The sequence below is a fragment of the Typopeltis vanoorti genome, chromosome 21, assembly GCF_054136105.1.
Source record: "Typopeltis vanoorti isolate ZY-2024b chromosome 21, IOZ_Tvanoo_1.0, whole genome shotgun sequence".
Taxonomy (NCBI): domain Eukaryota; kingdom Metazoa; phylum Arthropoda; class Arachnida; order Uropygi; family Thelyphonidae; genus Typopeltis; species Typopeltis vanoorti.
In genome coordinates, this window is record NC_143569.1 from 17,753,929 (window position 1) to 17,771,012 (window position 17,084).

General features: G+C 33.8%; 1 protein-coding gene across 1 annotated transcript; it reads left to right on the plus strand.

Moving 5' to 3' along the window:
- The first annotated feature begins 853 nt into the window (after window positions 1–853).
- Window positions 854–12,937, plus strand: LOC150094652 (uncharacterized). The gene is made up of 4 exons (XM_090411519.1): window positions 854–992; window positions 5,189–5,320; window positions 10,936–11,186; window positions 12,748–12,937. The coding sequence occupies exons 1-4, from the start codon at window positions 926–928 to the stop codon at window positions 12,832–12,834; spliced, it is 537 nt and encodes a 178-aa protein (XP_090267645.1). The 5' UTR covers window positions 854–925; the 3' UTR covers window positions 12,835–12,937.
- Window positions 12,938–17,084: the final 4,147 nt, after the last annotated feature.

Below are 17,084 nucleotides of genomic sequence, written 5' to 3' on the forward strand. Positions count from 1 at the left end.
GAATATAACAAATAACAACATCGATGTTGTTCAGATGACTGGTAATCAGGAGTGGAATTCACTAAAATTTTAGAGAAATTTTGTTATTGGCTTTCACAAGTACCCACATTTGTCTTCTTCACCAAAAGCAAGCGAAAATAGCACAGTCAGAAGTGAAAGTATTATGAGGGCTTTTCAATTAAAGGTGAATTAGTTTCGATATGGAAATAGCAGGATTTTTCTCTCAGAAAATAATACACACATAACGTGCAAAATGGCCAGAAAACGCAGTTTGCAGAAATAATACTCTCGTTCTAAAATTTAAATGTTTTAACTACTGGGACTTCAGATTAATACTAAATATGTATTGAAAATAGTAATAAATGTTTCAGAAAATGTTACTGTCCTGAATGTGCAAGAGCACACCGTCACTACAATATAACATAAAAGACACCTGGATAAAAAAAAATAAACGAATCGAACTGTTCTTAATACTAACGCCATTGAAAAGCTTAAAGTATATGCGCATAACATTATCTCTAATATGGAAAAAGAATGACTGGTACTTTCTCAAAAGTCCAATGGAATTTTTTAATATGATTAAAAAATGAAGAAAGGAAAAATTCGTGTGCACACGCACGTAAAAAAGATGAGATTAAGCATCTGTATTGCTCTGCTTAATTTCGCAATCTTGACCCATCTGTCCTTTTCACGGCAACTATTGTCACCTGTAAATCGAGCTCATCTGTTTTGCTTGATTGCCAATAGCTTTCATTTCCGTCTTTCGTTATATTCTAGTTGCCCAATCGCCATCGAAACAGACGAGTATTTCCCGGATCTATTTATCGCATTTCGATATCCCAACTGATAGTTCCAGGAATTTATATACAGTATACATATAGAATAACTGGACTTTCCGAAAGAATTGTCTTGGTTAAGAGAAACGATGTACATACTGCTCCTAGTGTCCGTTTTAGTCCTAACAGGACTAACCAATTCTTTCCCTAAAAATGGTGAGTACCTTTTAATAGCTAGTCATGTCGTGTTGATTCTTGTTTACTTTGTCAGATATTTCGCAAGCTACATTACAAAAGGCAGTCTATTTTTTTATTTTTTATTTTTTATTTTTTAGTTCTATGGAAGGGTAATATTACTGCTATTTAGGAGTATTTCTCCAAAAACGCCTGGAATTTTTTTTTCTTTTCTTAAATCCGTCACAGCTTCTTCGTTCTTAAACAGAGTATTACAAAAAATTTATAAACTTACAGACTACGGGGTTTATAGATTACAGGCATTTCTATGCACTGATGAGAGAGAGAGAAGAGAAACTTTTAGCGTGGGAAAAACTGTCTCAGATTCTTGGGTATCCTACTAAGTAAGATTTATGTCTCAAACAAAGGCAGTAAAGTATTTATTAGTAAAATATTTGTTACTAATAGAGCATTTGTTAGTTCGATTTTTTAAGCAATTAATTATATTATTTCATAAAACTATACCGAAATGTGTAGTAATCGTTTCCTGTTTGTCAACATTCTGGGTTCTGATCCCGAAAAAAGCTTTGTTGATACAGTTAAATATGCTGTAGCATTAACAGCGTGTGTGTGTGTGTGTGCATCCATCGCTGCCCCTTCGTTTCATAAAATTTCAAACATAGGTTCATCACACTCCTAGAAATAACTGTACAGTTTTTGGTGCAAATCGGCCTCGAAATATCGGGAAAAAATCGTCTAAAATATAGTTTATAAATTTAAAAAAATTTCGCTAATTCGAGACTCGTTGAAGTCTGAAATTGATTTTTTGTAAACAAATTAAAAAAAAATGAAAAGAAATCGCTCGTTTACAATAAGAATGTATCTTTAATAGATTTTTAGATATTGTAATTGGAAACTTTTTTCGTTCTTATGTGCTACTTTCATTATGAAAATAAAGATGCCGTTTTTGTTATTACAGTAGTTTAGCAACTCTTGATTGTTTGAAAAAACAGTCCCTATTTGTTTATGTGCTATTCGGATTAAATTGACACTGTTCATATTATTAAGGGAATAATTGCTTTCATTAGAATGTAATTTTAGTACTGTTTATTATTTTAATTTTAATGAGAAGCATAATTTTACTATTAGGTTTATCATTATATCATAGATAATAACATACTCAACGTGAGGTTCCTCAGGTCTACTAATTTTCATGACACACTCGCTAAAATAGGCATTGACCTTTTGCATCTGTCTAGTTTCGGAAATATGCAGACAAATCCAACGGATGCTGTCAATGAGAAATGTACAGTTAAACATGGATGGCGAAGCATAAATAACTATTTATTTATTGCATTGATATAACTAACTCTTCTCTTCATACCGCTTAATATCATCATCATGCTTGTCAAGGATTTAGGCCAAGAGTGGCCTGTTCCTGCCTTAGAAGCCATCGTTGAATCTCCCCAATGGTTTGTAATTTAAGGCTTGTTTTGGTAATCTTCTGGTAACCGCTTAATATAATTTACAATATTATAAACGATGCCTTTTATTTCTGTCGCAACTGGCAACATCATTTGACGTCATACTAAATCAGCTATAAGTAGGCATTTCCTACACTTGTCAGAGTACGAATAAGTTTAGTTACTGAATTAGTTTTGCACTATAACGGTGTAAGATTTCTCACAATTCATAATTTCTAATCAAGGATGAACTTTTCTTATCAATGTACGAGTATACTTTCTTTCTGCTTCACAAATTTCACTGTTTCTGGTGAAAATGTTACAAAGAGTAACAAAGAATTCCCAAATGAATATAGTTCTATTAAGAAAGGGCTGAACAACAATCTTGCTCTTTCACTGATGGCAAGTGACATTATGTAGTAGGCATGGTGGCATATTTCGAGTTTTTCTACCATGTGTCTAGTTTACAAAAAAAAAAAAAAAACGGTTAACGCTTTTCTATTTCTCAAAAGGGAGCAGGGACTGTTTTGCTCGAACTAGCTTTTGAAAAACTGGAGGATAGTCAAGCTTCACTGTTAACCTATCATGGATAGTTGGCCCAAGATAATCAATGATTTTCATTGAAATTTGGGGAAGAGAGCATGGCAGATAACTGAAACCACCTCGTGGTAACTAACACAGTATATCATTGCCTGAATTTTCCTCCCATAATTCGGGAGAAAAAACCCTACTTGTCCATGCCAGAGATCCACTAACTCGGGATATGGTTGAAGGAAAGGCTAAGAAAAATGTTCCTCTAACCGGTAACTAGAATCGAACTTAAAACTATATTTCTCAAGCGACCTAGCTGTATATGGAGATAAACGTCACTTCCACAGGGTTACACAGGAAATAACGTTTGCATCCATAGTGATAGGCTGCCCGAAGAAAAAAATAATAGTTAAAGTTCCTCTCGTTTACATGATTTAAAAATATGGTTACCTTATTGTCGCATGTATTTAAATTTTAAAATGCATATAGACAGACTGCCATAACCCACTAAACAATTAGGAGAATGCTTAAGAGTGGCAAAAGCCAACAAAATGGTATCTTAATAATAAAAATGCCGTTTTTTTTTATAAAAAAAATTACATATTTTCTTGAATTTAGGGGCGGCATATACCCTAACAATGGTCCTGTCTAGAGGAATATCTCTATTCGTCTAACTGCTCGATACCGTGGAATTAAATCAAGTTATTCATTTTTACATATCAACAGTGGACACTGATCACTATTTTACAGAGCATCCTATATCTATTACAGAATATCTACATTCTTTTTCCTTTCCATTTAGGCCACCTCTCCAATATTATTACAATTTTCGACTTCAATCATATTCAAACTACCGACATTAGCAGTAATATGTAGCATTATTATTTGTATATTGTACAACTTATTTGTTCGTGTAGAATTTTTTTTAAACAAAAAGTCTTAAGTAAAGATAAAACGAAACAATCTGACATATAAATAATATTAATTTCCGTTTGCTGACCGTGCATGCATCTTCCCCTAAAGCCTGTATAACCTAGATGAAAAGTCAACGTGTCTATGAAATGCGTGTACTCTCAAGCCAGTCTTGCGGAATGAAATACTCGAGTTTATGGAGCTAAAAGCCCTACTTCCTGTGTATGAGACTGAAACTAGCTAGCTCGCCTTCAGTTGAAAAATCTTTATAATGATGTTTCGCTTCCTAGACTGGATTCAAACCAGCGAGGCACCCAGAGGGGGGGCCTGGCTCCCCAAAGAAAAAGGAAAAAACATCTTTTCCTAGTTAAAATTCATTTTTTATTTATGTTGTGTCATGTCCTCTATTTCTATACTACTTATAAATTAGAGCTCATTGCAGATGCTTAGTCATAGGTCGTATGCAATTCGTAGTGTGTCTTCTCAAATCGTCTACTCAACCCCTCCCCCCCAAGATTAAATCTTGAGTCCGCTACTGATTCAAATCCCATATTTTTCAAACCAAAGTGTGTTAGAAGTGACAAGCATAGAATTGTTCGGAATGTTAATATGACGGTCAGTGTTTATTTTCCCATGCATTTCGATAAGAGGTTCTTGTCCAAATTGGAAAAAAGCATCGACACACCCTACAACACTTAACAGATGGGAGAAGAATAAACTAGTCAGCTATATTCCTCTGCTGCCAGTGTTATATCTAATACGTCCATCTAATTTGGAAAGTGTATATAGTACATCACACCATATTAAAGTATTCTGACGATCTACTGGGATATAACGAACTCGCATCACGCGTGTAGAAATCAAACACTATTTAGTAGCGCTATTGGGAATGTGTACGCAGCAGCCCTTCTGTGAAAAGGTTATGAGGTTCAGTACGTGTAATGCTATAACACAAACTTCAACAGATCAAGGCTACTGTAAATGAACCGCTGTTAGAGAGAATATACTAATGCACTACGGGATAAACGCCAGACGGTTTTTTCAACACTCTCCTATTCTATTAAGCAGAGGAGAAAATATTTTTGCTACTCAAACACGTATCCTGTTGATAAATAAAAAGAACTGAACGAGAATTATAAGCAATAAAATCAAATTCTGAATTTTTTTTTTAATATTTAATATTAAATACTTGTAGGGAATGAAAATACAATTGGAAAAGTATTATTCTTCAAAGATTAATTCGAAAGCGAACCTCCTATTAAGTTTTTAAGCATTATTATTGCCACTGGTTATTTACCTACAGATAATTATAACATAATTTATTTCGTGTAGATGTCTTTCTCGCCGAAGAGGACTTTGCGGATAATTACTGCGACTTCGAAACTGATGACTGTGGCATCGTAAACCAAGAGAACTTACCTGGGCGATGGGAGAGGATGTATGGAAATCTAGGCGGAAGAACAAGTACGTATAACATCATCATTAGTAGCTACTGGTTATCAAGATTAAGGAAATGCTTTATTCCTAGTGATTCTTAAGCTCTCTCTCTCTTTCTCTAACAAGCTTCCATAATTCTATAACACTTCAATATTTTCGCAGATCTTTTCTTTGATCTGTGAATTTTTAAGGAATGGATTCAAAAGACGGAAACTTAATAAACATACTTCAATTGGGGGGTCCATAAGGAATGCTAAAACTCTTCATATTTGGGGATATTACTAACAAAATATGAATTCATTTATTAAATAGATCATTTTTTATGGAATTCAATCTACGAAAACTTCGAATCTCATATTACATATTAGTGTTGTCCGTAGGCTAAGGGCTAGATAAGCCAGTAACAATCTAGAGATCAAAAATTGTCTTTTTATCATTCAATTCTACAACAAGCAAAATGTTCGTTGTACATCAGACGATCGAAGACTCCTACAAAGAATCATGGTCGGTGAGATTCGCAACCATAGCCTATAAAAATGATGAGACAATGCGTCTCTCTGCGCCCACATTGTATGTTATAAGTTCAACGAAGCTTACCTTAAATCATTATGTTAAAATCAAATCGCTATGTTCAGTTCAACGTTGCATTTTTTTTTCCCAACTAGGATTGGAACAGTTTTCACTATGAAGAAGTGGCGTAACTGCTTTTTCATAAAACTAATGCAATGTGAGGAGGACAGAAATCAATATGTTCAGCCAAATGAAATTACTCAAAGTCAATCTTAGGATATAAAAGAAACTCATTGAACTTCTTCGAGCTAGTTAAAAAAGGAGCGTACTTGGCACCGCGATTAAAGTTTACTAACGTTGCTTGTGTTCAATTCGTAAAATTTTTAATAGTGAAAATATAAAAATAGTCAACTCTCGTAGTCGACTTCATTAGGAGAACATACGAGCTCGTAATTTCCAGTAGCTAAATTCATTCCCCAGCTTAAACAATAGTTATGGGAACGATTCTTCGTTGTTTCTTTTTTCTTTTTTTAACCGGCTTCAAATTCACTTATCATTGCATCATTCACGCATTCTATATGTTGATTGCTTATTTTTAGTTTTCAGTAATTTGAAGTCGACAATAGTAGCATAAGAAACGCTCATGGGTCTGTACTCATACTGTTCTCCACTTGAAACCGACTGATAAATCCAACTCATTTTGAGTACATGGTATCATACGCTATTTTAGAAATTGGATGAAAATTTCAATCCAGAAACTATGCTTCGGTTTTTAAATTTTGATTTTGGTAAATTTATTTCTTAATAAATAATTCATAAAAGTTTTGTACTGTTCCGAACATACTGGAATAACATAAAGTTGGAATCAGAAACTGCTGGAAACTGGTTATTTCCAATTAGGGGGTTAGTGGAAATACACAAAATAGGGGTAGAAAGATGTTCTCCCTTTACGTTCTATACTATTTTCATTGTCCATTAGCGCCTACCACCATGCTTATTGGAGGCTTGGGTTTGGTAGAATTACTACCCGAAACAAGCAAGGCTAAGAAGCCAATGTATCATGCACACTGTATTATATAGCACATAACAGTGTATTATGTCTTTTAACTGAGTGTATTTCGACAGGTTGGCACGACGAAAAAAAATCTGTATTTCTGGGAAGAAATCCTGCATTGCAGTATTGAACTGAATAATTCACATTTGGTTAACCCTTTCTGACCTGAATATTTTTTTCCAAGTGAAAAAAAAAATTTCTTTCTATTTATTTTGTCTTTAGGTCTAAAAAAGTAAGGGTATCAAGTATTTTTCTGAAAAATACATTTTCATTTTTCAGAAAATAAAAATGTATTTTTTTCAATGAATCATTGAAAATGAAATTTTCAATGAATCATTCACCACGTAATATGGGCTATGAAGGCCAAGAAAGTTAGTGATTCCAATTGGAATCACTAGGGCAGAAAGGGTTAAATAACTTAAGAGAAAGAGAGATTCCTTTCTAGATTGCCCGTCATTTTCATTGTCTTTTCAGTGATGGGCCATCGCGATTGCGCTACAGAAACGCTATAGAACTATTAAATAAAAACCATATTTGGTTATGTTAATGTAAGTTTCCTACCCAATTCCTCAATCCGCCCACAGTAGTAATATACGATAGATTTGTATATATATATTTTTAAAGCCTGACGTTATAAAAACAAAGGAACTTCAGTCTGTCAAAAGTGATTTAGTGTCCAATCTGAAGAATATGTTCGCTACAGCTGACTGATTCTTTTTTTTTTCTGCTTTAATATGCTATTTATCTCTTAACAGTATCTGCATTATCGTGAGAAAATTTCCTTGTGTTCAAATTTTCTACGAAAACGAGTTTATTGTTCATCTACACTAAATTGACTATGAATAAAATCATATTTCTTACTCTCTATTTTCATCGGATTTCCTGCCTTGATTATGACATTACTTGATCACAATAGGTTTATTTTTACATTTCAAGAGCTTCTATTGCAAAATCACTGTCGAACGCTCCTTTTTTTACTACCATTACCAGCAGCAGGCTAATCTAGAGTCATCGCAGTGACTTAAGCGAATGCCGTAGTAAGTCACTGACCTCCTATAACGATAATTATTAGAGGAACAATTCGACCAGCTAACTGGTCGAACTGGTGGAAATGCCACTGAATCTGCCAATTTTATTATCTAGCCAATTTTATATTAGCCAATGAATAATACTTAATTTAATTAATAAAAATTTAGTAAATCTAAATTAATTAAGTCTAATTAATAATAAATAACTAGAGGCTTTCAATAAGTGAAACTTCCAGAAACAGTTCTCTTTTTTGCTGTTCACCTGATTTCACCCAAATTTGGAACACAGTATACTTTTTTCCTTACGTTATTACTGAAGGTTCGACATGATAATTCAGCTAAATAAGTCAGAAATTAAAGGCGCTGAAGGAGTCATTCGTAGACAATAAACAAGTAGAACTGTTCAATTGATTTTGACTAGACTTGGAATACTGTTGTTTCTGACTTTGCTTATAAGTCCTGTGAAAAACTGAGCTCAACGGAACTAAAATCAAAGGGATGAGCGTAAGGAGTGGATTGCTCTTCCATACACCTAAGTTATATTTCAACTGAAATATAACTTAGAGGTGTAAGTAAAAACCAACTGGAATATAGTTGGTTCTTACTTCACTAAAGTTCCCCTGCCAATTTCGATATACAACAAAACAGTGGAATTCTTTAGGGGAAAGCAAGAAGTAAAATGCCATAGACATCGCCTAACATTATTCATTAACATTATTCAACTAATTTCGGCAATTTATTTCTCTACTATTTTACGCTAAGAAGTTTTTAGTAACTCAGGAGCAACCCCTAGCTGACATACTAAAGAATGCAAATTCTCCTTTGAAATTCGAGCAGTAAAACCAGAAGCGTCATCACTAATTATTTAGAAATAATGTCAGTAAATGAGCCGCCTCTAAATTGCAGCCAACTTCCCGTTTTCTCATTTTTTTCTTCCATGAGATGATTTTATGACATTCATTTAATATGCAATCAATTCTGGTGGAAGTCAAAACATATCTTATCATGCAACCCTTGTATCATGATATCGCAAATAAGCAGCTAAAAATCAAACAGTTCTCATCATTTTGCCGAAATTCCCACAGACAGATTTCTGTAATTAATGTAAAGTTAACTTTATACATAAATCTGAACCCGATCTGGCCTGATGTGTAAAGCTTGAGTTCATCAGAAATGTGGAATACAAATTTTAGAACCGAAGCATCAACTTTGAAAAACAAGACCCGATTTTTGATCAAATGTAATCGAACTAGGTTTAGCGCATAACATGTCAATCACTTTCGCGAGGAAAAAATAATAATAAAATCCAATGGTACATAGTTTTTTTTCCTTCTTCTTCTCTTCCCTTCTCTTCCTTCCTTATGTGCTTATATTCTAACTAAGGTTTTTTGTTTTTTATATTATTAATTTATATTTTTATTTGTTTTTACTTTATTCGAACTATCACTCTAGAAACCAAACATGTGAACTTTTACACTTCAAATCTCCCATCGGACGATGCATTTCATCTTCTACCTAAAGGCATGGATTCCCTTAAGCGGGATTCAAACGTAAGACCTGGTGGTTGGCGTGTGGAGATGTTGCACCACTTTTAGCCAACCAGACATTCAATATACAAAAATTAATATTTTTAATACCAATAAAATTTAGTAAATGACATTCATTATTTTTAAATATCTTCGAAACTACTTTTAAGAAATATATATCTGTTGAAGATGTTCATGGAGTGGAGTTCCCCCCTCCCCTCCCACCAAGCACTTTCTTAAATATTATAGACGGCAAGGTTAATTTTATAGAAAATAAAGTTAGCAAAACTGGACATGCACTTGACATAAAAGAAAATACAGAATCTTTACATTTTGACAAGAAGAAAATTTGCAATTTTAATGACTATTCCTTTTTCCCCATTCAACTTTGTCCTCCTTACTTAAAATTTACTGTAACCGACATATCTGATGAAATAGAGAATACCTTGTTAGCGAAAATAAGCGAAATCGTAAAAACAAAATTGCTTTTTCAGCCAAGGGAATAGAAATAATCTCAATATTTATATTTGTATATGTACTTCTTTCTGTACGAATTCGCTTCTTAGAGGTTCTTGCTCGGAGATTCTGGATGGCTTAGATGCAAGCTGTGAGATTTGTTCTGACTACTACTGCTCAAAAACTGATCTGTGTTTCTTTAAATTTTGTTATATGGTTAGAAAGAAGTTGGATGATCTTGATTCAGTGGCATTGCAGTTTCATTTTCATACTCATGAATGCATTTCAAACACTCCATAATATCAACATCTTCTCGATCTTTAACTGCAAGTATTCGAAAAAATCTAAGATGCGGCCATAAGTTTTACAACTTATGCAAAATATGAATTTTGGCTCAAACTCTCGGGTTTCAATCCGGTCCAGTCATACCCATACAGAATTTTTATATCCTCATGGTTGCGACAGTTGCAGTTGACATATTCTAAGGTAGAGGTTCACCTATAAATTCAGTACTTATAAATATTTTTATTCATCGGAATAAAGATAACTTATTTTAAAGATACTTGTATTATACTGTAATATGGAAATAGTAATCAGCAATTTAGTATGAAATGAATCTGCGATATATCAATATTAATGCGAAAGAACAGCTGGGAGGTAGAATTCGTTCTGTGTCCAAGTCCCGGTGTAAGGGACTTGGATACCGCACACACAAATTTCCCATAACATATCGATGGCTGCAAATGAGTGTAGTTGAATGTACGTTAACTGAATTTATTACACCCAGCTCTATCACACGATTATTCACTTTTTGTTCCTTTTATAATAAAATGTTATAAAGGACATTTCAAAACTGTCTAGAAATCCAGACTTATTAAACTCTCGAGTTCGTTACTATTTTTCATTTACTATGAACAATAGTAATCAAAATTAGGATTGATTACTATTGTTCATAGTAATCATTACGTTAGTTCACTTTTAATTTTTTTATTACTGAATAGCTAGTAATTTGTGTACAGAACGTTTTGAATATTTGCACAAATTTACTGTTAATACACATCTTTGTAGGTCACTTTATGGTTCTAGACGCCAGAAGAGCTGGCAACTATGTAGCCCGTATGATTACTAAATATTACAATGTGGATAGATATGCCCATGCCTGTCTCCACTTTGATCTGTATTCCAGTGGAGCAGGAGCACTGGAACTAAAGGTCTACGCTCAAGATTCCGGAGTGCGACACATTTCTTCCTATGAACCAGAGGACAAGGAAGTTTGGAGAAGTGTGAGAATTAATTTTGATGTAAATCAACCTCTTCGGGTAAGTATTTTATATATATATATTATCATTGCTTAGAGAGAGAAGAAAGAGACATTATTAAAATTATATCATAATTGGACAGAGGGTGTATACTATATATGATTAAATAGATGCTATGTTACTAGCCAGACGAGTGAGTGACTCAAATGTGCTCATCGATTTCTCATTTTTATTTGCTGCCAGTGAGCCTCTGTAGCTGTCGGTATCGATAATGACCTTTGGTGTGAAAGACCTGGGTTCGAACCCCGTCGAGGACAAGAAGAACCTTTATCAGAGCTTTCCATTATTAAAGTGATTACTACCGGTGGAATGCTTTTTTTCCTCCTTGAAATTCGATTGCTCGTTTTTCATTCCGTAAAACAGGCAAACCGACCAGAAGAACACGCGCAATTTACAGACATGCAGATAGGATTAACCGCTCTATGAATGAATAAGCAGTATGAAGTTTCAAAGAAGCCACGTTACTTGGCTGTGAGAGGCTTTTGATCCAGACACAGAAAACGGATGGATTTCATGCTGGTATACCATTCTAGAGATATCAACAGGCTCAGTTATTATACATACGATGTGCGCAAAAAACGATTTTGTTTCTGGTTTAGTGCCATGCAATGAATGTGATGTCATTTTTGTTTTGATACTTGCATAGTTTATGTAAATGATTTATGATTCTGATTTCTTTTATTACATCTCTCTCTATATATATGCTATTGCTTGAGTAAATAGGATATACAAAATTAATCCTAAACAACATGAATTTAATAATATGAAAAGGACATGAAGATAGCGGCTAGTCCAAGTTTAGTTCCATTCTACAGTATAACGCCGTCTTCAATTATAATGACATTACTGGTATTAACAAGGTAAGATTAACTTGACATTAACTGTACTTGCCCATCATTTTCCAAGATCTATCAAATATACACAAATATTCCAGTATAATTCATCACTTTGATATATCTATCAACTTCTTGTGTCCGTTTTTTTCAAGGTTGTGGCTTAACGCAAGCCTTTCGTATTTCTGTATTTGAATCAAGCAATTGTGTTCATGGGAAAAAATAACTAACTCCATCACCTGCTCCCTCCTGACCTGGTTAAACTGTCTTGCCAGAAAATCTTCACATCAGCTGCATTTGAATGATTAGTTTCTTAATACTTTTTTATGAAATAAGTTTGGATTTGGTTCAATTAGAAAAGATCAGTTAAAGCATTAGTGAATTCGTTTCTCCAACATCAATAAACGCTTTAATTTGATCCCATTTTCTGCAACAGATTTTACTTTTTTTTCTCCACTTATCATACGGAAGCCTTTGCTTCTTTTCTAAAGAAAATATTTGCATTTGGAGATAGTCCAGTATTTCTAGATGCAACGCGTACTAGCAGGCCTAACACCTAACATGAAACATAACAATGTTATATTTAAGGATTTGTTTCTTGGATTCTGAGATTTATTATTACTTAGTAATATTTAAGCATTTTAATATTTATGAAACATTTACATTAAAATCTGTAACAAGGAGTATAAAATATTAACTATTTATTGTGCCCTATCTCTTTTTAACAGTTCCTGATTGATGGAATGACTAGCTCAGACGAAGGAGATGGAATGTTTGCTCTTAACAACCTTGGGTTTCGTCTGACAAGCTGCTAAAGAAGCAATATCTGCCCAGTCTTTTGTGTTTCTTCAGTTGCTAACTTGGCAACTTCAGAAGATTGTTAAATATTGTTATTAAAGTCTACACTATTCATAACAATTCCATGGTAATGATTTCAACACCTAATCTAAATCACAATACTGGCACTCAACTGATTTTTTTTTCCGGAAAGACTTTATTTGTATAGAAACTACGCCAATAAGTTTGCTTATAACGAGTATACACCAACAGACAATAAATGGATAAATTTCTGTCATGCAGATTTTTTTTTTTTCGTTTTAGGAATGTTCGTGGAAGTAAATTAACTGAGTTTTATTCTCAGTTTCACTTAATTAATGAGTTAATCACGTAAGTTCCAAGGTTTTCTTCACTAACATCTTATTAAATTTAAAATAAAAAAAAACATATATTACAATAAGCTAAAAGTAATTCTCATCCCTACAATCTTTGTCCGTTTTGAACCAAATACGTTTTAAAAATATTATTCTACATTAGCTATTGTTTAAGTAAGGTCATGTATGACATGAATATATCTTGCCTGATAATTGCATGTGTTCCCAGAAGGAATCCATATAATTCAATATAAATTCTTCTCAATTATAAGGTAATAAGTAATCCAATTACAGTCAGTTCTACTGAGTACATTTGCTGAAGATATAATTCAATAAAACTTAACAGGAAATATGAATCTCATTTTTTAATATCTGATTTGATTCTGTAGCTTCCTCTCTTGAGAGGGTTGCAGCTTATTATTAGGGAGATAATGACACAATGTGGTGTCCCGTTGCCTTCCTTGCCGTATTTTTATGGCTGTGGATCCGTGCGTGTTCACGGGTCCGGTTTGCCTGCTTGCGGATGAAAGCCCCTAGATAAACTGGCGGGAAAAAACCCTGCTGTCCACGCCCAAGACCGGCTAACTTGGCTATGGCTGAGGAAGATTCTTAAGTTCTTCACGTCGTGGACGGGAATCGAACATAAGACACTCCTTCCCCATGCATATATTTGCGAAGCGCAAAGCCACTAGGCTAACCGCGCGGTAACCGAAGCAATCAACAAACCAATACCAGCACACTAAAATAATTAGCATTTAAATTATAAACACATACACGATTCAGCAGTAAATAAAACATGACTGTTAATAAATGAAACTCAGAGAAGTTTTATTAAATGCTCTTTACTGCACCTATCAGATTTTAAGTTTTCATTAAAGGATACAATCTTAAGACACACACCGCACTAATATTTCGTGAAATTTCTTCTAAAATAAACAGATGTTGCTACGTTGAACACAGGCTTAAAATTTTAAACAAGCTTCGAAGTGTTATGCGATCTTTATTATTATTATTATGCGATACCGCCAAGGAGTCCAAAGACTCATCAAGAGCCCTTGATGAGTCCAAACATCACAATTCTCCATCTCCACCACTCAATCCACCAACAAACCGCATCATCTACACCAATGCCATCTACTGCTCACTACCACCATTAGTATTTTCACAGACATTCACAAACATCCATGCCCACAGCGGGATTTGAACCCACAGCCTTTTGGCTGGAGAGCGGATACGCTAAAAGTTATAAAAAGAATTTGAGTTGAGCAGCTTTTACAAGTAAACTATAAACTTAATTACACAAGCATTACTGAAGAAAAAATGAAACAGAAAACAAAGTGGCAAACGCTGTAGAAAACATTGACTGATTCAGCTAGGGAAGCATGCGGCAAAGTTGTCTGCAAGGGTAGAAAAGTAAGAACACCATGGTGGACAGATAAAGTTAAAGAAGAAAGCATACAGAAAGTTCCTAGCAAATAACTCGGCAGATACACTAAAATAATACAGAGATAAATGTAAGACAACTAAGCTATGGATAAAAGCAGCTAAACAAAATCATATAAAGACTTCGGTAAGAATATAGAAAAGAAATATCAAGAGAGTGGCAAAGTGTTCTGGAGTCTATTGAAAAAATTAGAAATGGAGGAAAGAGTACTGTAAAAGGAATCAAAGATGATAAAAGTGACATGAAAATTGAGTTAAAGACGTCCAAGATATCTGGAGTAATTATTTTGAAAGACTTAAAAGAAACAAGAAGTGACAAACTGCAATAGAAAATTTTCAAGAGGAATGCAAACAGAAGTACATATCAATACTTCAAGTAGAAGAAGTCATCAAAAACTTGAAATGTGAAAAGGTAACTGGAGTAGATGATATTCAACCAAAATATGGTAGCTACACTGCAAAATTAAGAGGTTTTGGTCAGGTCAAATTCCTGATGATTGGAGTAGAGCTCTCATAGTTCCATCTATAAAACATGGAATAAAACTGAATTTGAGAATTAGAGGATTTTCTTTACTAAGTGTTCTAGGTAAGATTTATGCAAGCATACTTGAAAAGAGGTTGAGAGAAATTGTGGAAGAGAAACTTGAATAACAACCTGGGTGTTCAGGCCAAACAGAGGTTGTCAAGTTCAGATTTTCAGTTTATGGCGATGAGAACTCATGGGAATATGACAACGATCTGTATACTTAAGTTTTGTTGATCTGTAAAGGAACATAACAAGGAGGCCAGAGAAAAGATTTCAAAACACTACAATTATATACAGCGCTCAGCTTTGGGACCTGTATAATCATTAACTCCAAACAGGGGAAGATGAAAACCCAAGTAGTAACAGAGAAAGGTCTGCACATGTGTGATCAGTCTGCAATATTTTATGGATTTTAGAAGTTGTATTGCTTAAATAGCAGAATTTTAAGTCTGGAAGTCCAAATCCTCCATACTTTCGACATTGAAGTCTCATCAGTTGAAAATCTCATATACAAGTAGATAAACGGTGTTTGAGCTTATTAATAAAAATCTCTGCATGAGAGAAAGAGGTAGAAATTTTTTTACTTTGGATATATTATACGTTAAAGATACCAAGTATAAAATTTCTTGGTATCTTTAACGAACAATACACCCAAGATAAAAAACTTTCTCTCTCTTTATATATATATATATATATATATATATATATCCCACATATGTGAGACTACTGAGCTGCTTTTTGAAAGCCCTTCAGGCTTTAAAAAAGCAGGGTAGTGGTTTCAAACCAAGCGATGAAAAATTTCTAGATTGGAGAGCACAAGCGCTATCCACTCGGCGAACAAATTATAATTGAAGAGTAGGGATCAAACCCAGGGCTTTTCAACTACTATAAAAATACATTATGGTACATAATTATGAATTATAACTACAAGTGTTTAATATATTTGACACTGATTCTAAAATAAAAACATTTTCGTTAAATAAAACTTCGCTTACTGAAGATCTACATAAATCTGCAGAGCGCGTATTGTTTCTTAGATGCAACTAAGAGTTGCATAGTTCAGCCTTTTCAAATGTGTCGATAATAAAAATTTGTAATGGCATACTAATAATCCAGGTTGCCACCATTTCATTAACAATACAGTTCACTAGGTTATATTTACCTGTTAACTATATTCTAATGACAGTTCAAGGATAGAAAAATGTAACCTCATTTCGCAAGCAGCCACGACACTCAGCTCAAGTTTTATGTCGGCCTTACAGACTATTACTAGCGTAGGTATCATATTTACAGGTCATTATTTAATGAGATAATAATTATACATTTTGTAAAATAGAAACAGTCTAAAAATACTTCATATTTCAAAATCACCACAGATATAATTTTGAAGTAAGAGTAGGACTTCTATGTTTTTTCTCTCACAATTCATTTTATTTATTATTAATAATAAAACAGAGGACGATTTTTTATTTCCGAAATGGTATCCCTACAAAAAAAATTAGAAGTATTGTTTTCAATATCAAGACACAGAAATACACAAAAAGATGCCAAATTTCAGTCAGGCTTGCAGTTGTTTGTTTACAAGAGTGTTATCAAAGTTTTTTTTTTTTTTTTTTTCGTAAAGAAACTAAGGCTTTGGAGGTCGTTTATGTCTTTCTGTTAATAATTATGTTCTTCAGACTGATTTGTCTTCACTGCAGGAAGAAACACCCGACTTTTTGGGAGGTAACTTAGGTGTTTCTTGTGCACCTAAACATTTTGACCAATACTATTCCAGATGGGGGGGGGGACTTTATTCAGTCTGATGCTGCATCGCATTGAAGATGTCTTCAATCCAAAAAAGCATCAGGTTCATCATACTAAAATATGGCAAATTGACAGGTGGACTCTTCTGTTATATCTTGTAAAAAAAGGTTGACTTTTGCTGTCCTGTTGTGTTCATCTA